Source organism: Pseudorca crassidens, chromosome 20 (assembly GCF_039906515.1).
Source record: "Pseudorca crassidens isolate mPseCra1 chromosome 20, mPseCra1.hap1, whole genome shotgun sequence".
Taxonomy (NCBI): Eukaryota; Metazoa; Chordata; class Mammalia; order Artiodactyla; family Delphinidae; genus Pseudorca; species Pseudorca crassidens.
In genome coordinates this window covers 50,471,851-50,496,221 of record NC_090315.1, presented here as the reverse complement: position 1 = coordinate 50,496,221, position 24,371 = coordinate 50,471,851, and the positions used below count along the sequence as shown (strand labels likewise).

The following is a 24,371-nucleotide window of genomic DNA, read 5'->3' as shown; positions in this document are numbered from 1 at the left end:
TATTCGTCCCCCATCCACTGCGTGCCCTGCTCCTCTCAGTGACCTTGCCTGTTCCTGTGTTTATCCCCTTAATCCCGCACCGTCATCTTCTCACTTCAGCTGGATCATTCCCCTCTGCAAACAGACCATTCTGACGTCACCTGCCTTAGTAGGGAAGTCCATTTTAACTAAGACACAGCACAGTTGAAGTCTTTTTATTTTATTTTATTTTTATTGAGGTATAGTTGATTTACAATGTTGTGTTAGTTTCATGTGTAGAGCAAAGTGATTCAGTTATACATATATATGTATTCTTTTTCAGATTCTTTTCCCTTATAGGTTATTACAAAATATTGAGTATAGTTCCCTGTGCTTGTTGCTTATCTGTCTTATATATAGTAGTGTGTATCTGCTGATCCCAAACTCCTTACTTATCCCTCCCTCCCTTTCCCCTTTGGTAGCTGTAAGTTTGTTTTCTATGTCTGTGGGTCTGTTTCTGTTTTGTATATAAGTTCATTTGTGTCATATTTTAGATTCTATATATAAGCCATACCATATGATAGTTGTCTTTCTCTGTCTGTCTTACTCCACTTAGTATGATAATCTCTAGGTCCATCCATGTTGCTGCAAATAGCATTATTTCATTCTTTTTTATGGCTGAGTAATATTCTACTATACACATATACACACACACCATATCTTTATCCATTCATCTGTCGATGGACATTTAGTTTGATTAAAGCCTTTTTAAAAGAATGCTGATACATTCCTAAAAAAAAAAAAAGCCAAGAAAAACCCATGGCAAAGACCACCATAAACAAGGACAAAGAACAAACTAGGAGAAAGCCATTTGCAACTAAATCCAAACAAGGTACAAATTTCCCTAGTAAGAGCCTCTACAAATCAATAAGAAACATATCAACCACCCAGTTTTTAAAAAGGCAAAGAAAACTCACCAGAACGGAAATATAAATGGCTCTTACACATTAGAAAAGACGCTGAGTTTCCCTAATAAAAAGAGAAACAAATTTAAATGACAAGGAGATGCTATTTTTCACAAGATTGGCAGAGATCCCAAAGTTAGATAATAGTGCTTTGACAAGGATGTGGCTCTCCGTGTTTGTAATGGTAAAAGATTGTCATTGAAGTCCATAGTAGCGACTGCCTGATAAATTATGGTTCTTCCATACAATAGAACAACACGCGGCTTGGAAAAGAGAAAGTGCTCTATGTACTGATACACAGTGATCCCTGGAATACATAAATAAGTTAAAAAAGCCAGGAGCAGGATAGTGTAGAGGTATACAATCATTTATGTGCAGGATGGGGAGAGAATATATACAAATGTACACTGCTTGGATATGCATGAAATAGCTCTGGCAGAAGAAGCAGATTTTAAAATTCTGACTTGCAGAGCTTTATTTCCAGACCCCAATAAAAACTAAATATATGGAGATTTAAGTGTTCAGATAGGAAATTAGGTCCTACCTACAGCTCTAGGAAATCAGCTTCTGGAGGAGATAGCCTGTGGACTGTCAGTGATTGCATATGCAGAGAACACTGCACAAGGACACCAGGAACTGGTAAACAGTTGTTGCTTCAGAGAAAAAGACTCGGTGGCTAGGGGATTATTTTGGTCATTTTGTATTTTGACCATATGCATAAACTAAATTAAGGTTTTTCCCCCCAAACGGCAAAGAGTCACTGACAAGACTTATGGCAAATACATACTTCATGTTCTGATAGTCAACGTTTCATTGTAAATCAAGAGAGCTAGGAGTATTTGAAACCTGACTAGGGGGTAGGTTACATCATTTATAAGATGTGAGGCCAACATGAAATAGATGGCTGGCTCCAGAAGGATCACTGAATTAGTTGAGTCCATGGAATGTATTCACAGGGAGACTGATTTTAGGGGCAGCTGCGCCATTTCTCATCCTCCATACGCATTCCCTTAGCCCATCAACTGACCTGCTGAATAGGAGGTCTTCTTTTCTCCAGACTTTTTTCAGTTTGGTGGGGTTTAGATTGTGCTGGGAGTGTTCCACCTTTTGTTTTTGTTTTTTAGCCTTATTTTTAACAGTTTAGTGAGAGTAATTAAAAAGTGGGTCAAGAAGCTTCTTACTGTGCTTTACCTGGCCTTTTCTCCCTCTCTCTCCTTCGTTCTGGTGGAAACCTCCTCCACCCACTGCACCACTTCCAGCCAATGGTTTCTCCTATACAACACCAGGCTAGGTCTGCTGGCCAGCAAGCAGCCTTTTCCTGGTATCTACATCCCAGGGAAATACAGATAGATGTTTTTCAGAGCATTTCAGGCTTGGTAAGATTGGCTGGACGGGTGGGATTGTTGCAACAGTTTGTCCTTATTATTACCCTCTTTCCTGTTTCTTTTCACATGTTTCTGTTGTTTTAAAGGGTTTTGTTTGGATTAATTAATTACAGGAGGAGAAAAAGCAAACCTTTCCACAGCTATGGTGGGCCAGGTGCTTTAAGAGGAGGCAAGTCATGGATGATTGTTGGCCTTTCCAGATGATCATGAGTAACTGATGCTGCAGTACCTCTCTCCACAGAGGCTCTTGCAGAGTATTAATGATTAACAATGTTCACGGCCTCTCACAGAGTTAAATTGGTCTACGTCTCAGTCACTGAAGTAAAAAATGTGACGGAGTGATTTATCCAGGGTGGGGCAAGCCCACACAGCAGGTGAATTAGGAGTGCAGCCCAGAAGTCAGACCATCTTATTAATGCCCTGCTCTAACCACCATAACTTCCTTTCTTATTTTTTTAATCAGCTTGTAGAGAGAGCGAAAGAAGGAGTGGGCTGTATTAATAATGGCTATATTCTACCAGAATATAGAATGAAAGGCTTTAAAGACTTCCTTTCATCGCCTTTTTTACTTCCCTCCCCCTATTTAAAACAAACTTTCTGGCTTGATGACAATCTCAGTGACATTTCAGACTTCCCTTCCTAATTCTCATTTGACAGAGGCATGTCCCTTTTTAGCCATTTCCCCTGATTTTCTTTGACTCTGCAGCACAGCATATATCTGAAGGGGCAGGCATCTAAGATTTTTGTCTTTCTAAAATTTAACAGCGTACAAACCCTACTGAGAAATAAATATGATCCTGCAAAACCTTTTCTATTAAGTGCGGGAAGAGTATTCTAGCTTTCATCTCTTTCATCATTTCAGCAGTGCACTCACTGGGGAACAGATCATTTCACCAGCTTTTCCAATGGAGAAATAGCCAGACTGATGACTCCTCAGAAAAATTCCTTTCTTTTCTTTTTCTGCTAAAAGGCACATTAAGATTTATTAACCCAGGTTGGTTATCAGTTCAAAGTCATACAGATGCATAGTGTGAAAAGTCAAAATATATTAGGGCTTCCCTGGTGGCCCAGTGGTTAAGAATCTGCCTGCCAATGCGGGGGAACACAGGTTCGAGCCCTGGTCCGGGAAGATCCCACATGCTGTGGAGCAACTAAGCCTGTGCGCCACAACTACTGAGCCTGTGCTCTAGAGCCTGCGAGCCACAACTACTGAGCCCTTGCGCCTAGAGCCCGTGTTCTGCAACAAGAGAAGCCACCCCATTGAGAAGCCCGCGCACCGCAACAAAGAGTAGCCCCCGCTCGCTGCAACTAGAGAAAGCCCACGTGCAGCAACGAAGACCCAAGACAGCCAAAGATAAAATAAATAAAATAAAATTTTAAAAATCTATTAAAAAAAAATGTATTATGCAGTCTCCTGACCCAGGCCTGGGTCCTGCTTTCCAGAGGCAACCACTTTAAACTCTTTTAGCTAGTTCTTCTGGTATTATTTTGTTTGTGATTTAAACTACTGTGTTTAGTATATGGTTATTTATTGTTTTTTCAATATTAAACATTTTTAAAAAGACATCATTTATTAACTTCCTGTTAATTCTAGTCTTTAAGAAGCACCAACTCCTGTTTTGGAAGAGGAGGAATTAACACTCTTGTACTGCCCCTCCCCTGAGCCCAGGTGTGGACTACCCTTGTATTTCCTTTTATGTATGTATGTTATTTGTTAGTTTCCTTCATTTTCTGTGTCCCTATCACATTTTCCCCAAACTCTCCAACAAGGCTGTGAAATCCATCTCAGTATTTTTCTCCACTATGTCAGATAATCTGTCATTTACACCCCATCCCCAGTCCCTTCTGGAGCCTTCCATCCTCCTGCTCAGGTCTGGGCTCCTTGTTCTCTCGGCTTCCCGTGCAGCTGTTGTTCTGGGCCTGCCTTTCATCCCTCTTTGTGTGGCTCCCCTGTTTCTTGGATCTTTTGTCTTACTCTTTCTAGGTTTATTCCCTCGTTTTGATAGAGCTCATCCTCCAGTTACATCCTGAAGAAATGATTTATGGGAGATAAATTTTTGAAACTTGGAGTGTCTGAAAGTGACTTTGTTCTGTCTTCACATTTTACTAGTGGTTTTGCTGGGTATAACATTATAGGTGGAAAATGATTTTCCTTCAGAATTGTGAGGACATTGCTCCATGGTCAGAAGCCATTTGGAAGTCTTGAATCTTCGTATATGACCTCATCCTCCCCGCCCCCCTCTGCCCCCCTGCCTTGGAAGTTTTTAGGATCTTCTCACCAGGCAGCCAGACCCCCAGCAGTGAGAAGAACCCACTCCTTTTTGCATCTTTTTCTAGGTGCTCTTCACCATCTGATCCCTTCCACTGGGTACACCAACTCAGTTGCCCACTGAACAAGCGAGAAAGTCGTATCTGCATGATTCTCTTACCTTGACATAGTTGGTTGTGACAGCTGGAGGGAGTGGTCATCTTTGCTGCAGCTCAGTTTGCTGCCTGTAGCAAATCTGTACACCTGAATAATTCTTTCTGGCAGCTTCTGACAAGAAGTTGTTCAGTTGGCTGATTATTGAGTTAGCTAATTGCTCCAATTACATCCATCCAGTATTGGTTTTAGCTTCAAGGCTGGACTCAGGCATTGCTTCTGGCTCATAACGTAGTAGAGTGTATGACTTTAAAACTAGCCCCCAAGAGCAAACAGACAAAAGTAGCCTGGCTGTGAGGTAGCCAGTGACAAGAGAAAAAGACTCATTTGCCACCCTCAGCTAAGTCCATCCTTAGGTCTCTTGACCTGGTTGTTCCAGGGCTTCATTATCACAAAATATGAATGCAAATATCACTTTTTAAAATTTTTATTTGTTTTATTTATTTATTTTTGGCTGCGTTGGGTCTTCGTTGCTGCGTGCAGGGTTTCTCTAGTTGCTGCGAGCAGGGGGCTGTTCTTCGTTGCGGTGCGTGGACTTCTCATTGCATTGGCTTCTCTTGTTGTGGAGCATGGGCTCTAGGTGTGTGGGCTTCAGTAGTTGTGGCTTGAGGGCTCTAGAGAGCAGGCTCAGTAGTTGTGGCGCACGGACTTAGTTGCTCCGCGGCACGTGGGATCTTCCCGGACCAGGCTTGAACCTGTGCCCCCTGCCTTGGCAGGCGGATTCTTAACCACTTCACCACCAGGGAAGCCCCATTCTTTTTTTTCTTGCAAATTCTATTGTCATAGACCAAAAAAAAGCAAAGATTCATCCAGCATTCCCCTTAATTCTGTCCCTTATTTGCGTTTCAATTAGGACTTGCTTAGCCTGTGTACCCCAGATTACAGTTTACGGCAAGGATGTTGAGCATTCTGCAGGCTCTCATCCAGTGGTGCCGAGGCCAGCCTAAGACAAATTCCAGGCTCCTGACAGCCGTTCAAGGAGGGGTCTGCCATCTGTTGCAATGAACAAATGCTTTTCCTGTCCCTGCTCTGAAGTACTTACGTCTCCTGTAGAAGAAAACCCAGTGAAGGATGGACAGCAGCTATGAGATGAGCCAACATCGAGAGTTGTTATTTTAGTAGATATCATTATTGGAATCTATTTATAATATACGGAGTTGATACGTTTTCCCAATATTCATACATTCTTTTAACAAATGTTTACTGAGTACCTAACAAGTGCCAGGCACTGTGCCGGGTGTTTGAGTTATATCAGTGATCAAAACAGACGTTGGCTCAAGCCTTTGTGGAGTTTCCATTCCAGCAGGGAGATAGACGTTAAACGTAATAAATAAATTATGTGGTGTGTTAGAAAATGCTGAATGTTACGAAGAAAAGGAAATCCGAGGAGGGTAGGGAAATCAGGACTGTGGGGTGAGAGTTAAGTTTAGAGTATTGAATAGGTTGGTAAGCGTTAAGTGTCAGTGAGAAGTTTGAGATTTGAGCACAGACTTGAGGGAGGTAAGGAAGTTAACAAGATGTTATGTGGGAAGAGAGTATTTCAGGTGGAAGGAATGGCTTGCAAAGGTGTTGCACGCCTGAAGCGGAATGAGTCGGGCGGTTAGTAATGAGAGGAGATCGGAGAGGTAAGTACCTGGCGGGTGCTGTTGCCCTCTACTAAGGTGTGGAAAGCGGCTGCAGGCGAGGTCTACTGGGCATCCAAGTGGAGAGGCCCACTGGGCAGTTGAGTGAAATTCTGGAGTTAGGGAGAGAGGTCTGGGCTGAAAATAGGACATTTGGAGGTCAGAGGCAAATAAATGGTATTTAAGCTTTGGGACTGGGTGAAATCACTCAGGCAGTGAGTGTACATGGAGAAAAGCAGTCCAGGGATCGAGTGCCAGAAGACTCCCAGATACCCTCAAAGAAGCCAACATTAACAATCAGACAAGTCCAAATAGTGGGCCATTCTGTAGGCAAGGGGAGTGTTCTAGACAAGGGAGATCAACTTTTCTTGGTTTGAAACTTTTCAAAATTGGAAGTTTGTGGGGGGAAAATGTCAAAATTTCAAATATACTTTGCTGCCAGAGGTGAATTAGCCTCAGGAAAAGATAGAACAAGCAACTCCTAAAGTCTCAGATCAATCATTTTTCTGTAGCAGCAGCAAGATTTTAATTTCTTTCTGTATTCTAGAGAAGCATCTTTTCAAGGACGTGAGAGGGTAAGAGCAGGAACAACAGGAAGTGTTGACTTTCTGCTGTGTGCCAGGTATTATGCTGCTCAGTGCGCTCACATACGTTGAGCATGTAATTATCTCTTTCTGGACTTCCTATCCCACGTTGTCCCCTTGGCAAATTCTTTCTCATCCTTCACGTTTCAGACACCTCCCCCTCCCTTTCTACAGCCTTCCGCAATTCACACTCTTAGGCTCCTACTGCACTTGCTGTGTAGCGCTTTTCTCATAATCTACTTCTTGTTTGCATATCTGTCTCAAGCAAGTGAATTAAATGAGGATAAGAAATTTGTGTTTCTATCTTCAGTGGCCAGCAGAGTCTGGCACACTGAAGGCACTCAATGAATAAAGGCTGAGTTGATGAATATCTCATTTAATCATCATGCTTCAAGGTAGTTATTATTATCCTCATTTTATTAATTGGTTACTTGAGGCTCAGATAAATTTACTCACCCAGGGTTTTAAAAGAAAAAAAAACCTTAAGTGGCAGGGGCAGGTTTCTGCACTGAATGCTAAGCCACTATGTCTCACTGCTTTAAAAACACAGTTCCAAAGTAGTACTGTTGATATGCGGGACTTAGCTGTATAAGCAGTGCTCAGATATTCCAGTATTCCTGTCTGAAGTCTAGATTTCTGATTTTCCTCACCCTTAGGAAACTTTCATATGACTATCAACATAGGGGACAAGTTGAAAGTTTAAATGTATTTCTCATAGGAAGCTACAACAGATACCAACTGTATAATCTTAAACTTAAGATTTAAAAATATTAGCTGTCTGGGACTTCCCTGGCAGTCCAGTGGTTAAGACTCTGCTTCCACTGAAGGGGTCACACGTTCGATCCCTGGTCTGGGAACTAAGATCGTGCATGCCACGCCGAGTGGCCAAAAAAATAAAAATAATAGTAAATTATTAATATTAGAATAGGCAGATCTGTAGAGACAGAAAATAGATTAGTGGTTGCCTGGAGCTAGAGGAATGGTGGTGACTGCTAATGGGTATGAGGGGGTTTTTTTTGAGAGGGTGATAAAATGTTCCAAAATTAGATTGTGGTAATGGCTGTACAACTGAATATACTAAAAACCAGTGACTTGCATGCTTTAAATGAGTGAATAGTATATGAACTATATCTCAGTAAAGCTGTTTTTAAAAGTATTAACTGAGAATAAAAAATGATGTGTCATCAGATTTTCCAGCATTCTTTCAGTAGCTTATATATTTGGGTTATCGTCTCTGTTATCTTCACTCTTAGAGAAAAGCTCTTCCTCATTACAACTAGGTAAATTTTCGTTTTGTGTGTTTTTGCGTGGGTGCCCTTTTAGTTTTAGTTATATCATTCACATGAGACCATCAGTGTCAACACCCCTAGCTCCGAACCTCCTTCCTTCATCTGGGCAGTGAGAATGGTGAACATGCTCACTCAGTCTTTGCTGAATTACCAGCTGGGCCTCACAGTGATGGGAGCAGCATCGTGAAGCCACTTGCCCCCAAGGAGAGGGCCACAGACTCTCCCAGGCTGCTCCTGGCTTCTGGGCAAGGAGCCACAGGTCAGAGGCCTTGCTCTCACAGCAGGGAGAGAGTGATGCCAAGTTTCCCAGGACAAATGGTTAATATACAAGGATGAATCAGAGAACTGAACAGTCCACCCTTCACATCTTTAGTTGGTGGAATTTGCTTTGATTTGTTCTCATTTTCTTGAACCATCTGTGCGTGGCAACATTGGTCAGCTTTGTTTCACCACACCTTCATCTCCCAGCCAGTAGTCGCTAAAGCTCCTTTTTCAGACTTATTGATTGTGACCCATAGTCATACATTTACGTTGTGACCCGTTGTGGATCATGGTCATAAAGGCTCTGAGGGGATCCCAGCGTGCAAAGAAACTGGATTTGTTCAAGGTTCCTCCACCACTCAGCAGTAGGGTTGGATGACAGGAACCTCGTAGAACAGTCTACATTTCTGAATGAAAAAGCTACTTTAGCAACCCCTAGCTGGCAGATTAAGGAAAGGGACTCTACTTATCCTTATCATTTTTTTCTTGCCTTAGAGATGGAGGGTGGGAATTCTTTTTGGTAGTCAGTGATGCAGTGGGTAAAAATCTTCCACTTATTAAAGAGAAACTATGTTGTGGTTATACAGATTACCCAGCTGCGGTTAACATCTATGAAAACCATTTCCTGAGTGCAGTAAAAAGAAAGTTTTCTGCTTTCTGTACCAGACTCCGTGGGAACAGATATTTTTCTTTGTTGAAATCCATTGCATTGCTTTAGCAAAGTGACACCTAGGGCTCAGGCTTGAAACAGCCCCCTTCTTTTGATCATGCTTGTGCAGGTAATTGCTTCCCAAGGACTCTTTAAATCCTAGATTGTAAAGGGGTCCTGTGACAATGGGAAAACTGTGGATAATGGTGTGTCCTGGCTTTTTGAGGACAGATGGGAGCTGCCCTGGAGTGGGGCAGGTTGGGGTCTGGGCCTCGTTGAGTTGCCCACTGAGTTACCAGGATAGCGGCTTCTGGGAAGCCAGAGAAGATGCCCTGGCAAGCGAGCGAGCGACTGACAGTGCAGATGCCGCCCTGAGAGGGATTTGGAGTCAGGGCCCCAGCAGGAGTGTCAAGTGCTGGAAATTACCTTTCTTACTATTCAGCCCCATCTAATGAAAGGACCATAAAGTGCACATGCACACACACACACACACACACGCACGCACGGCAGAACTGTGAGGTGTCGGGAATCACTGCATGCTTATTTAGTAGTGGTAAGAAGTTGAGGCATGGAGGGGAGTAATTTTGCAAAATGTGTGCTAGCTAACTCCTGTGTGTTCAAAGCCTTGTGGCTAATGTGCCTACCCATTTCTAGAAAGGGGCGCAGGCATGACTCATCTGGTCTGACTGAGGACACCCCCCACATCCTGAAACTTCGACCTGATCTCAGCCTGGGAGGTGGCCAACAATTTAAAAATGCATTTTATGTTGACATCCTCAGACATTTTCATGAGGAGATGGAGACCTGCCTGAGAAAAAGCAAGCCGGGAGTCAAACAACAGAATGAGGTTTGAGAAAACATGCCAACTCCTGAATCAGCAATTAGCCAAAACAAGCCAGTCGGAGCACATGTATCTTCTGGGCTTTGCTTCTCATGTTGGCTGGTGTCTCTGACAGATGTGCTCTTTTCCTGATGGGATCGATCAGGGTGAGTGTGGCTCCTGCCCTCAGACCAGACAGGTCGTCCGCAGAGCCGCCCTGGCCTGGTGCAGTCACAGGACGAAACCAACAGAGCTCTCCTTCGGAAGGGCCTTGATGTGTTAGCCGCCAGATCCTGATTCTGCCTCATCTCTCCTTTGCCTCTATGGCTGTGATTGGTTGGAGCCCATATGGAAGCAGTATCAGGAAAAACAAGCTGTGCCTTCCTCAGTTGAGCTCCCAGGGTTCTGCATAAAGAAAAATGTCATTATGGGCTTTGTTAGAAGCTGTATTTAATAATTCCTTTAAAATTCGGTCTCAGAAATGTAAATGGCCTGTTTGTGTTGGTCAATACATTATTCTCCCCAACTCTGCCTGATCATACAAATGAAAGCAACAGCAGTTTGCACCTCAAGGGGAAAGTGTCCCTCCCCTCCCCAGGCATAACCCTCATTCCCAATAAACTAAACATTTCCTCCTTGGAGAGCCCTCAGGCCTCCTTCACTCCCCAACTGCTGTGAAATGGTGGAGGCCCTTCCCTGCTTTGCCCTGAGCCCCCATCATGGGAATGGTGTGAGGAAGGAAGTTGCTGGAGCAGAGGCAGGAAGGGATGTGGCATTATCTCTTCCCCAGGGAATGAGATACAACCACGGGGGAGTGGGACAAAGGAGAAGGGAAATTCAGTAGTATTTCCTACAGGTCTGGTGGGTAGGCCAGAGGGTTTTGCTTTGCCACTGACTTCATGTCACTTAACCCTATGCATACCAGGCCTCCAGCCCTTGAGAAGAGTATCCAGGTATCGAGGTGAATGCTTCCGTGTTGGCCAGAGACCTCTGTGCTCACCATTGGCAGATCTAGTCTAGGGTTCTGCTGATGATCTCATAACCATTGGCCTTTCTCCAGTTACTGCTTTTTCCCTTTTTAGAGACTTTCTTACAGCCAGAGCTTTATGATCCCTTTGGGATTTTCTGCATATTTATCCTTCAAATAGGGTCCTTCACTATTCATTCACCCCAGTCTGTCCTTAGACATGGCCAAGGCATTATAGGTGAGGTATGAAATAAGCAGTCAGAACTTCCTGAAGGTATTATTCTACATATTACACATTAATTACAAATTAATCACAGAGAAGAGAATGTACGTTTACAAATGAGAGCTCTTGCAGTCACCACATTACCCAAGGGGCCACACTTAGCATCATGAGTCCTGGGCTGACCTGACACTATGTGTCCATTACTATGTGATGGTGCAGTGAGAAGTACCCTACCTCATGTCCATGGCATATTTGGTATAGGAAAGAGACAAATCCTAAACGAGCAGTATTCTGTAAAACAACCAACCTAGACTCAAAAGACTGTCAAAGACCAAAAAACAAACAAAACAAAAGACAGAAGACTGTGCTAGATTAAAGGAGGCTAAGGAAACCCCAGATGTGGTGCCTGTTTAGAGGCAATGGGGAACAAATGTGAAGGCCGTTGGGGAGGCATTGAGGGAAATGTGAATATGAACTTTAAGTTAGATTACACCATTCTATCAATGTGAGATTTCTTGGGTATAAGGTGTTGTTTATGTAGAAGAATGTCCTTAGGAGACACACACAAAGTATTTAGAGGTGAAGGAGCATGAATCACCCCCCCAAAAAAAGATAAGCAGATGTGGCAAAATGTTAATAATTGGTTAATCTAAGTGAAGAGTGTTTAGGTAATAGTCGTTCTCTGCTTTCAACTTTTCTGTCAGTTTGACATTTTTCAAACAGGAAAGTTGAGGGAAATTTCTCAGTAGACCACACTGCTGTTCTTGTGCCATCACATTCCATACCGCAGAAGCAGGAGTGCACTGGATGCTCGCATACCCTAAAGCTCACCCACCCACCTGGCAACCCAAGCCCTTTTGCATCTTCATACAGCATTTTTCTCTGCGTTAAGTGTGTGAACCAAGCATTGCAGAGGCCTCACGTGCACCAAGGAATGGTGTGGGAAAGGACCCATTCTTTCCTAATGCTTGTCTAAATTTGACCCTCTCTGAAAGGTCTGAACTAGGCAGATTAATAAAGACAAACAACAATAAAAACAAACAATTGCCTTCTGTGGCAAGGGGCGCAAGCCCACTGAGCTGGTTTCAGCAGAACAATAGACCAGTGGACGACTGTTCTTCACAAAGAGGGGCATTAACTTTCTCTTGGCATATGATGCAAATAAACTACTGCCCAACAGATCAGTTAGTTTGTCCCAGAGAAAAAGTCCATTTCAGTCACTTGAGAGTCCCTAACCCCAAGTTACTTGTCTCAAAAATAAATGACCTTTATCGCAAGAGAGACCAGAAACTGTGCAGTTAGAGGATCCCTGCTGCTCTGGGGAGAACTGACTGTGAATGAATGTCTTCTATAGGAAGAGCTGTCCATTTAAACAGAACCAAGTCAGCTAGAATAGTCCTCCCAGCAGCAGCTCAAAGGCCAAAGCAGGCAAAATAGACCTCTGTGCTTAACAGGTAGGGAAGGAAGAGTTGAAAGGGGCTTTTTCTATAATACAGTGTTTTAGAAGCTTAGAATTCAGGGCTTTTGCAACCAGAATCATCAGGTATGTTTCATAGACATGCTATAAAGATGCAGAGCAGCGGAAATCAAATCAGACAAACTTACGTTCCCTTCACTCTTTTTTTTTAAATTTATTTATTTATTTACATTTGGCTGCATTGGGTCTTTGTTGCTGCACGTGCGCTTTCTCTAGTTGCGGCGAGTGGGGGCTACTCTTCATTGTGGTACGCGGGCTTCTCATTGCGGTGGTTTCTCTTGTTGTGGAGCACGGGCTCTAGGCACACGGGCTTCAGTAGTTGTGGCACGCAGGCTCAGTAGTTGTGGCTCGCGGGCTCTAGAGCGCAGGCTCAGTATTTGTGGCGCACGGGCTTAGTTGCCGCGTGGCATGTGGGATCTTCGCAGACCAGGGCGCGAACCTGTGTCCCCTGCATTGGCAGGCGGATTCTTAACCACTGCGCCACCAGGGAAGTCCCTCCCTTTACTCTTGGATTGGCATAAGATCAATAACTGAGTAGCAGATCGTTTTCTATTTGTACAAAAACGGAAGCTGCTGCTGTTTTCCAGCTTTTATTTCACCTTTTGCTGATAGATGCCTTTTTTTTGGCTGGCAGTGTATCAATGTCAATATTTCTGGTTTTCCACTTTCCTGAGTCCCGATGTCCCATAGAATACTGTCAATACAATGTTGGGAAGTGAATGGGATTTAAACTCTTTTCCTAATTTACCACTGGCTTCCAGTCCATTTCCTTGAGTCATCTTGTCTTGGGCTTTGTGGAGATTATTTGGAGACTTACACAGGTGGGGAGTGAAATTGGCCCAGAGACTAGGGCTTTACATTTCATTCTTCGGGATTTCAGCTTAATCCAAAGAAGATCTGAAAGAGAATAGTGGTTTCAATCAGACAGCTCTCACTGAAGAATTTCATCATAAACTTTCTTCCCATTTCTCAGGAAGTACCATGCCAGTTCCAGACCCTTGTATGGCTCTGGAAAATAGTCCATGGGTAAGCTACAAATAAGTCCACTCCTTACGAATGACTGTAAACAGATGACAAATACTAAGGAAACTGCATATCTCTGCCAAAGAATCTTTGTTCCAAATAATTTGCATGTTAGTGGTTAAACAGGTTGTGAGAGAGAAGGCGTAGGCTCGAGCTGGGCTCTGTATGTTGAAGTTCTAAGTAAAGGTCAGTAGTGCTTCCGTGCACATGTGTTGACCCTATCCTTGCTTGTCCAATTTTGGCGTTTCCTTTTCTTTCCTGTTGGTCCAAGTGCAGTGTTAAATCCTTCTGTTATAAGAGAAGATTCACTTGGATAAGTCCATTATCGAATCATATTAAACATGTAGTGGTCACGTACCATGTCAAGGCTTTGTACTACGCTGGGTGAGCCAAGAATGAGTAAGACATGGGCCCTGTGTACAGTAAGCTCCAGGACAACAGGGAAAATAAGAATATCCTCCCCAACCCCAAAATCAGCAGTGAAATTGGTGTGTGGAAGGGATCTCCAAAGGTTATCTGTCCTCAGCTCTAGTATCAGCAAGGTGGAGAAGACAGGCCAGGTGTCAAAAGCACTGAGTACTAGACCCAAGTCTCCCACGGTGAACTTGGGCAGATTTCTTAACCTTCTTAGACTTCAGTTAACTCATCTCTAAAATAAAGAGGTTGCATTAAATAGCCTCTCAGCCGCTCCCTGTTTTGTGTCCTGATAGTATTTGGTCACAGTTTTTTTGGATGATGATCTCCTCTACTAGATTTTCTCCTGGAAGCCAAAGATTATGCTTTATATATTTTTGTATCCCCAGTTCCAAGCACATTGTCTGGTGTACAGTAATTTCTGATTAATCTTTGTTGGATGAGTCCAATGAACGAATGACTCTAAATTTATTCCCAAACCTCAAATTCTATTCTGTGAGACAGCTGGGTGCCTGAGGCTGATTTTAAAGATTATGGGAAAGATGTTCCCACCTTTTCTTCACAACCAGTTGTTGTGTCCTCTCATCCTTTCTGTTTCTGTTTAAGAAGTTATTTTCCCAGCTCCTTTCCAGTACCTCTCATAAATAAATAGCAGGATCCAGAGCATCACTGAGCATGGCCAGATAAAGCAGTGCTTTTGCTACGAAACAAATCATTTGAGTGACTCTGTGTCCATGCTCATGGGACTGGAGCAAAGAAAACATGTTACTTTAATATCTTTATAATAGACTCAACAGGATGGAGTTTATCATTTAGTTGCAGTGAATTTTGTTAAACTTCCATTCTGGGGGCTAAAAGGCAGCATAATTTCTAGCAAAATATCATTGTAAACTTTGAATTCAGCAAGGAAAAAGACAATGGTCATTTTGCCCTTTTTGTCCCTTTTACTCTTCTGAGATTCTGAATATTTTTTTGTGAGGTCTTGGTTGGTGTCTGGTGTTGGGACACGTCATCGGGCTTGGTACAGTGGGAAGGGAATTGGGATAATTGCTGATTGATGGAGAACAGGACAGAAAGCACAAGAAAAAAGGCTTAGTAAGAGGCTCTTTCACAAGTGTGTTGTGCACTCAGCCATACTCTCTGATGGCACGGAAGCCAGCTGCTTAGAGTGAAGGCCGTGCTCCTCAGACAGGATTAGTCCTCACATCGAACTTACGGTCGTAAGATCAGTAGAGTAGGAGGAGGCGGTTGAAATGTCACTGTTACATTGAAAACACCTCGGCAGCAGTAGTCTGGATATGTCTGAGTATAACCTTCTGGATGCAGTCTGTGAGGGAGCAAGTGCAGGGTGCCTTCCTGTGGACTTTGACCTCTAACAGGTGGGTGAAGTTTCTCTTGAATGTGGTTTCTGTGACACAGCTCATCCCACTTTAGAACCAAGACTGGAAAATCTGCAGCTGGGGGAGGGGTTGGGCTGTCAAAGCCGACTTTCTGGTAGTCCCTTGCCATTATGGCTTAGGATCCAGAACAAAGAGAAGTCAGTGTTGCTGTTGCTCTGATGCCTGAAACTGCACTGGTTCCTGCTGACAGCAGAGAGGTCTCCAAGGGAATTCGGACCTTCCCCTTTCCCCTGTTTTCCAGTGTACACACCTGCTAAATGCCTGTGGGATGCCAGTGCTGAAGTTGCTCCCTCCTGGCCTAGCTGCAGTTCTGAGAGGAGCCGTAGGCCGAGGCGCTCTCTGCAGTTTCCTTCACAGCAGAATAGAGACAGCCAGCAGCCACTGCCCAGAATCTGGCTCTTTCCTGCCTGCCTCAGCTTTCCCGAAAGCCTGGTGGATGAACTTTAACAGCAGAGATGGGTCCAAGGTCAGGGTAAATCTGCCTTCCTGACAATTGCAATGGAATGATGCCAGGATTATGCCACTAAAGCCCCATTTCAAGGTGGAGAGCGAGTGTGAGACCCCACATTCCAGGTTCCAGGAACCAAGTGCTGGTCTCTCCATGATGATGAACCTCCGCATGTTTTGGCTGCTACTGTAAATGTGTCGTTCACTTTGATTTAGCCTCAGGTACAAGAGGGGTAATGTTGCTTTTGAGGCCATCAGATTAGGAAATCATACACCGTGTTAATGATCCAATGCAAGCAGACATAGAAGCTTTCTCCTAAAGCCTAATAGCACAGGTGAAATTTTGCTGATATTCCTTTAAAGGGGGATTACAACTTTTCCTTTTCTAGAACCTTTTTCACTGCTATGCGGCAAAAATCATTTTCCCATAGACTTCTCGAAGTGACTTGTTGAAAAGATGGTATATTCTGGTAATACTGTCAGAGCTGTAGGCTGTCGGGGAGAGATGGTGTACAGAGCCGTGGTGCTGCCCAGATAAAATGGGGAACCCTGAGTTGCTGAGAGCTGATTGGCAAATATAAGTGGAAATTCCTCCCCTTAGAATTCCCCAATTTAGAAGTGTTCTGAACACCTTTATTCTGCAAAAATCTGATTCTCTCCCACTAATTGGTTCTGTGATCCAGGTGACATTGTTGAGTTTATCGAGTGTCCACCGTTTACAGAACTATATCCATGTGCTAGAGAGAGATTTGGAGACCCAGAACTTAAGTATCCACACGATATAGAGCCTGCAAAGGGAAAGTCATGTTTCTCCTCAACATCTTTGCTAGATTCCTCTCAAAGCAGAACCTTAGGTAAGGCTTTGAGTGCAGGTGGTTTAGTTGGGGAGGTGTGCCAAGAAGCAAGAGTTGAGGGGGTGGGAAAAGTGAGGCAGGGAAGGCCGAAAAGCCAATACAAGAGTGCCCACATTTCCAAGGCCACGAGCCATCAGGACTTCTGAGAAGCATTCAGTGTACCTCCCAGGACTGCCTATGTGAGGACAAGAGGTTGGGCCATTTAGCCACCAGCTCCTGTCCGCCACAACCACTCCACCACAGTGCTTCTGGCATGTAGGCAGGGTCAAAGGACACCCTGCGGCCAGAAATGGAAAGCCTCCAGGTGTGTGGCTTTGGTGAGATGTTGTCCGCAGTGGTTCTGAGCTTCCTCAGAGCTGACCAGTGCAGCAGCAGCTGAACGTAGAGCCCTCAAGCACCTGTTACGGAGAGGAGCAGTGCCGTAATGGGAAAAGAACAGGGGTGCAGTAGAAACACCAGCAGGAGGTATCTAGTTCAGAGACTGGGGGAAGGGTCTGGGAAAGCCTCCTGCAGGAAGCAGTTTCTAAGCTAAGGCAAGACCAGATGAATGGGAGGGGGACCAGGAGAGGTGAACTGCAGGTGTGGCTGGAGTGTAGGTTGCAAGGGGAGATGTGGCGAGAGAAGATCAGGAAGAACTCTGCGAGCGAAGGAGTTTAGACTTTATTGTAAGAGTAGTTAGGGGTCAAGGAGGAGACATTAACCAGAAAGACGTGATAAGCTTCATATTTTCAAAAATTCACGGTGAAGACAGCATGTAGGATAGATGCCAGGATGGAGCAGGTGAGTGATGGTGGGACAAGACAGAAGTCAGGGAGACAAGTGAAGAGCCTGCTTAATCATCCAGGTGAGAATATAAAAATGAGAACCAGGACAGTAGCAGTGAAGCAGGTGAGAAGGGGAAAGATTTGAGCCATATTAAGTTTCTGCCTCCCCACTTATGCTCTGTTCCTGGTAAAATATAGTCTGTGTGTGTTGATGGAGAGATTGTTGTAGGGACCGTTATCCGGAAAAGAATTAGAAGATATGAATCAAAAGCTCATAAAGAGCTCTTTGGAAAATCCTTAAGCAAATTGGGAATAAAATAGCCGTCAGAAAATCTCTCAAGTAAATTCTCACGTTAGAAGTGAGACAGCACAGTGCACCACACTGAGGGTCAGAAAAGCCTTGTTTTGCCCTGGATCTGCATCTTCTGTTGGTCTGACCTTTGTTGTATCATTTAACCTCTCTGCACTTTATTTGTCCAACTCGAAATGAGGACAGTGATGCCTGTCCAGCCTCTTCTGAGTTGATCTTAAGCTGACAGCCTGTAGTAGGGTATGACCACAACAGGGAAGCTAATGAGAGTGTGGAGGGTAATGGTTCAGCCCCAGGAGTCTTGTGTTCAGTGTGGACACTGGCCTATCGGCTCGTTCCAGGGCAGAGGTAGTGAGCCACCCCTCACTGGCCCTGTGCTGCAGGAAGGTGGGATTTCAGAATGGTTGGTGAGACACAAGATCATCTTGAAGTTCCTCCTCCAACTCTGAGACTCAGTGGTCCTCTTTCACGGCACTAGGGAGAGTAAGATGAGAAATGGCTATGAAACACTTGGGTAATGAGCCTTCTAGGCAAGTGAGAGGTATTAGTATTGATGTTGTCAGTAGGCCTTGTGTTGTTAGCTCAGAGAGGTTTTAAATGTTTTAACCGTCTTGCATATCCCAGTAAAGCAGAAAATGGCTTCTAGTTTCCTGTGTGCTGGTATATAACTTGTTTTACTTTCTAAAGAGACCAAAAGCCATGTTCATTCCATACTTCCTTCCCCTAGTACCACCTTCTTACTAGCTGCATTCTGTCTTGCTTATTTTATCTCATACATTTAACATTGACTAGAAACATTTGACCTGCCAGGACTTGAACTTGGACATATGGGATTTCTCCCACCGTCCACGACAGCATAACCAGCAAGTAGAGCACAGGCTGTACATTCCCTGCTTTCAGGATGAGGAATGTTCTCCACCTCCTGGGAAAAACCAGGGTCCTGACTCACAGGAGTTGAAAGGAAACTGATCTTAGGGTCTTTTTAAGATCCTGTAACTCTTGCTCATCAGTGTTGGGATCTGGTTCTCTTTCTCTTGAAAGGATTCCCTGGGGCTTTAGTGCACAGATGATGACAGTGATTCAGGATGGATAACATTTATTGCCCCTTTGCTCTGTGCCAGCTGCTGTTTTAAGCACTTTATATAGAGGATACACTACAGCCCTCTGAGTAAGCATTCACTTTGTGGATTAGGAAACCGAGGCAGATGTAGTTAAATACCTAGCCTAAAGTCACATGGCTCACGCTGGAATATGAAGCAAGGCATGTGATTGTAAAACCATGTCTGAATCATGCTGCACTTCTCCCTCCTTGCAAGCAGAGACCTGTCTGTCATACAGAGCAGACAGAGGTCTTCAGGATTTCCTATCCCCAGGTCGTTAGAGTGGTCAGAGGTATTGAGCAGGAAGAGTGCATTAGGATTCTGGTCTCCTTACTGTGCTCTCCACAGCGACAGGAAGTACCCTGGATGCAAACATGGCTCCCATTAAGATAAATCGCTTGAATCTAGGGAGGCCCGTGCCAATCAGAAAAACCATTAATCAAGAGATTAGAGTTTTTACCTGCTACATGTTTCATGTTTTTGCTTTCCCTAGGTTAAAAAGATCAAGTGGCATGAGCAGCCTTCTGGGGAAAATAGGAGCCAAGAAGCAGAAGATGAGCACCCTAGAGAAGTCCAAGCTGGACTGGGAGAGCTTCAAGGAGGAGGAGGGCATTGGCGAAGAACTAGCCATCCACAATCGGGGGAAGGAGGGGTAAGAAGCAGTGCATTCTATTCTCTGAAAATCCTCCAAACCCTGGGCTAGTTCATTGCACATGCGCCACCCAATTTAAGTAGGCAGGAGCTTTTCACGGTAAAACAAAAAACATGAGCTCTCTGGTTTGTTGTTGAAGCTGTGTTCTAATGTGGGCAGGTCCTGTCGGTGAGGAAAACATTGGGGTGACAGGAAGGGGGTGGGGGGGCACGTGAGCAGCACTTCTCTCGGGGAGAGGCACGTCTGCCAAGCTGAATTTGCTGAATTGCAGCTCCCATGAACTGTAAGTCACCTCGTTTGTTCATGTGGTCAGATCTGGCTCACCGTATCAGCCTCAGTCTCATCTGAATTATTTGGCCTTCTGAGAAGCCAGACGAGCTCAGTGCATCAAACGCAGAGTCAACAGAGCGCCTAGATGTTGTCGGGTATTGTGGGATCTTTTTGTCCGTGTCATTGTGGCCCCGGGGTGGGGCTTCACCTTTGGCTTCAACCTATGTGACACACCAGCCCTCAGACAGCATCTGGGCCATCACATGCACCCTCTTCCTCTTCACTTTGGAATACAAAGAGGGTGTCCATAAACTGTGTACAGGAATGTCCTGAGAGAAACGGTGTTCACTGAGTACTTAGGAACCTCAGAAGGAGCCAAGAACAAAGTTACGACAGAAGTGGGTCCATGGCTCAAGGTCCACACTCCCCACCCCTAACAGTGAAAGGAAGTGTGCGTGGCCCATCAGACAGCCCTGGTACTCCACATGCCTGCCCCTCTCCAGCAGGGGCTCTCCCTGCAGTCGCTGTGCATCCCTGAGGCTCAGCTCCTTCACCAGTAAAACTGAGATAGTAATACCACCCTTAGGGTGGTTGTGAGGCTCTCATGAGACAAAACGTGATATATATATCATGCATATATGTATATAGCACAGGCAGACCTCAGAGATATTGCAGGTTCTGTTCCAGACCACTGCAATGAAGCAAATATCGCAATAAAGTGAGTCATGCAAATTTCTTGGTTTCCCAGTGCATATAAAAGTTATGTTTATACGATACTGTAGTCTATTAAGGATGCAAGCATTATATCTAAAACACAATGTACAAGCCTTAATTAAAAAATACTTTATTGCTAAAAAATGCTGACAATCATCTGACAACACAAGATTGCCACAGTCCTTCAATTTGTTAAAAACTTAGTATCTGCAAAGTGCAATAAAGTGGAGTACGATAAGAAAGGCATAAAGCCCTGTCCACATAAAGCCCTTTGCAGAACTGCCCGTCACTGTCACTTAAAGGTGTGTATTAAGTGGTAGTCATTCAGGTTACTTATATGCTAAATTATAATAAAGATAGGTGAGGGATTTGTTTGGGGGGTCATTTTTCTAGATTAGGTTTCACGAGTATTTGAATGAACGTAGAAGCTGATCAGTAGATTAAAAAAAAAATGCCTTTAATGACTTCATGAGCTTTTTTAACTACCAGACTTCTAAGTCCATCTGTCAAAGATGATTTGCCACAGGACAGAGGTAGAAGTACCATAGCCATCTGGGGAAGGGCCCACAAGAAAGCACAAGCAGGAGTCAGTGTTACCTGCAGAAGGCCTCTGATGCATGCCCTGAACCTCCCTACTCTGACTCAGCTCTAGTAACTCAGCCCCGCCACTTCTCCATGTTTGCCTGGTGATCTCAGGCAGCAGAGGAACTGCCAGTGCGTGCCACACTTTACTGCTTCTCTGAGGATTGATTATATGGGTTAGACAGTGTTCGTTCTGTTAATAGAGGTCTTATAAAAGTAAGGAGTGGTGCTGTTGAAGATAAGGGAGAGATAAGAAAATGTAGGCTGGAAGAGAAAACAAGATTAAAAAGGACATCTGCCCAATGAGGACTTTTCAGGCAATGGAAAATCACATAACTGGGTTAGGGAACAGCTAATAGCATACAACTTTTAAGCTCTTTGCTTTTCCCTCTGTCTCTGAGCCTTTTCCGCCTGGCCAGATGATTCCACGGATCTGATTGTATTTTTCCAGTGCAGATCTGATGACTTCTGTGCTCTGCCTTTGGGTCTTCTCACCTGCCCTCTCTAGTGCCCACCCCATACCTCCACTCACTGCCTTTCCTAGCTCCTGGCAGATTAAAGGGCCCAACCCCTAGTCCAGGGAGGGAACTATTACTCTGGTTCTTACCTTGGCTAAGCATGAGAACCTTCTGGGGGTTTTTCCAGAGTTACATGACAAGGGCATCCCTGTGCACCGCTGAATCAAGAGTCACAGATGTCTGTGTGGTGTGTGTATACACACACACACACACACACACACGATGGAATATTACTCAGCCATAAAAAAGAATGAAATTTTGCCGTTTGCAACAACATGGATGGACTTGGAGAGTATATGCTTAGTGAAATAAGTCAGACAGAGAAAGACAAATGTGGAATCTAAAAAATACAACAAACGAGTGAATAAAACAAAAAAGAACTTACAAATACAGAGAACAAACTTAGTGGTTACCAATGGGGAGAAGGAAGGGAGAAGGGGCAAGACAGGGGTAGAGGATTAAGAGGTACAAACTACTACGTATAAAATAAATAAGCTATATGGGAATATAGCCAGTATTTTATAACTATATGGAGTATAACCTTTAACAATTGTGAATTACTTGGGAATTCTCTGGCAGTCCAGTGGTTAGGAACTCCACGCTTCCATTGCAGGGGGCACGGGTTCAATTCTTGGTCAGGGAACTAAGATCCCACAAGCTTTGCGGCTGCGCCAAAAAAAAAAAAAATTGCGAATTACTACGTTGTACACCTGAAACTGATATAATATTGTACAGCAACTATACCTCAATTTAAAAAAAAAGAGTCACAGATACCGGTATCTTTAAATCACTCCTCAGGTGCTTCTCATGCACAGCCTGGATTGAGACTCACTAGACCACAGCAACTAAATTCTAGAAATGAGAGCAAGACAGTCAGCTGCTGGGTGAGCCTATCCAGCACGTATGTAACTTAGAGAGCTGACTTCAAAACAGGGACTGTCGAGAAGGGCAAGAAGATTTCTACTGAGAAGTGTGCCCAGTGCCACAGTGTCAGAGGGTGGGAAGCACAAGCCAAACCTGAAAGGTCTGTTTGGTCAGGCCCCCAAATTCTCTTACACAGATGCCAACGAGAGCAAAGGCCACCTGGGGAGAGTCTGCTCTGAGGGAATATGTGGAGAATCCCAAGAAGTATTACCATGGAACAAAAGTGATCTCTGCTGAAACTAAGGGGGAAAGGTCCTATTTGATAACATCTCAAAAAAGCTACTTATGAGTAATGATTGGCCTCTACCATATTTATTATGAGACTGTGACATTTTTACAGACACCATATTTAAATTGTTCTCCTATACAAGAATCCAAATCATGGATAGTGATAAAAAATATTCCTGTAATACAGACCTAAAATAAGATGGAATTGAGGTTAAAAGATGATGTTGTGCTTTTTGTGTTTTGATAGTAATTCTACTTCGGTAAGTGCTATCCCATCTTTCCCCTTGTAAAGCTTTAATAGAATTTGAAGCTACATTGGTCAATATTGGATTATTATTGTCCAATTTTTAAATTTTATTTAGTTTATTTATTTTTGGCTGCATTGGGTCTTCGTTGCTGCGCGCAGGCTTTCTGTAGTTGTGACGAGCGGGGGCTACTCTTCATTGTGGTGCGCGGTCTTCTCATTGTGGTGGCTTCTCTTGTTGCGGAGCATGAGCTCTAGGCACATGGACTTCAGTAGTTGCACTACGTGGGCTCAGTAGTTGCAGCACGCGGGCCCTATAGCATGCGGGCTTCAGTAGTTGTGGCACACAGGCTCAGTAGTTGTGGCGCACGGGCTTAGTTGCTCCGCGGCATGTGGGATCTTCCTAGACCAGGGCTGCATTAGCAGGCGGATTCTTAACCACTGCGCCACCAGGGAAGCCCTACTGTCCAATTTTTTAAAAGCAGTTTTGCTGTGTGAAAATATTCACATAAAGAAGCAAAGCACCTTAAGAAACAGCAGGGGGCTTCCCTGGTGGCGCAGTGGTTGAGAGTCCGCCTGCCGATGCAGGGGACGCGGGTTCGTGCCCCAGTCCGGGAAGATCCCGCATGCCGCGGAGCAGCTGGGCCCGTGAGCCATGGCCGCTGAGCCTGCGTGTCCGGAGCCTGTGCTCCGCAACGGGAGAGGCCACAACAGTGAGAGGCCCACGTACCGCAAAAAAAAAAAAAGAAAGAAAGAAACAGCAGGCACAGGACCAGATCTGCAAAGAATTTAGACAATGGAAATATCAGAGACAGGTTTTAATACAATTACGCCTACTGTATTTAAAGAAGTAGACAAACTTGAAAATATTTGCAAGAAGAAGAAACTATAAAACGTGGCCTGAAAGACCCAAACAAAATTTCTAGAAATGAAAAATTTAATAACTATAATTAAAAATGAGAGGGATAGATTTAATAGTAGTTAGATGAGCAGAAAAGAGAAATACATGCACTGGAAAAGAGCCAGAAGAAATCATCCAGAATATTGTTCAGAGAGACAAAAAATAAGGAAGAGGGAAGTTAAGCCTCCTGGAGGACAGCGTGGGAAGAGATGAGAGACACCTCTTTACAGACTTTTCAAAACTCAGAGAATCCCAAGATAAATAAAATAGAAATCCACACTGCAGAGTGAAGTTGCAGGAAACCCGTGACAAAGAGAAAAATCTTAAGAGCAGCCAGAAAAAAGAGATTTCTTTGAAAGGAGGGGCAGTTAGACTGACAGGTAGCTTCTCAATTAACAGTACTT

At 44.1% G+C, this 24,371-nt stretch overlaps 1 protein-coding gene, 1 long non-coding RNA gene and 1 pseudogene across 4 annotated transcripts in view; all 3 read left to right on the top strand.

Moving 5' to 3' along the window:
* The window catches only part of LOC137215078 (uncharacterized), a 36,575-nt gene extending 32,657 nt beyond the window's left edge, over window positions 1–3,918 (top strand). The window contains exon 3 of the long non-coding RNA XR_010939147.1: window positions 3,903–3,918. This is a non-coding gene — a long non-coding RNA (uncharacterized lncRNA). The remainder of the gene's footprint in view (window positions 1–3,902) is intronic.
* The window catches only part of CFDP1 (craniofacial development protein 1), a 135,866-nt gene that overhangs the window by 104,500 nt on the left and 6,995 nt on the right, over window positions 1–24,371 (top strand). Inside the window, exons 6-7 of one of the 3 annotated variants that reach the window (XM_067719708.1) lie at window positions 9,790–9,982; window positions 19,428–19,586. The exons of 1 other annotated variant lie outside the window; for it this stretch is intronic. In XM_067719708.1, coding sequence (XP_067575809.1) covers window positions 9,790–9,982; window positions 19,428–19,586 — 352 coding nt within the window. The remainder of the gene's footprint in view (window positions 1–9,789; window positions 9,983–19,427; window positions 19,587–24,371) is intronic. One more of the 3 variants, XM_067719709.1, reaches the window with a different exon arrangement.
* LOC137215420 (cytochrome c pseudogene) lies at window positions 20,002–23,601 on the top strand (annotated as a pseudogene).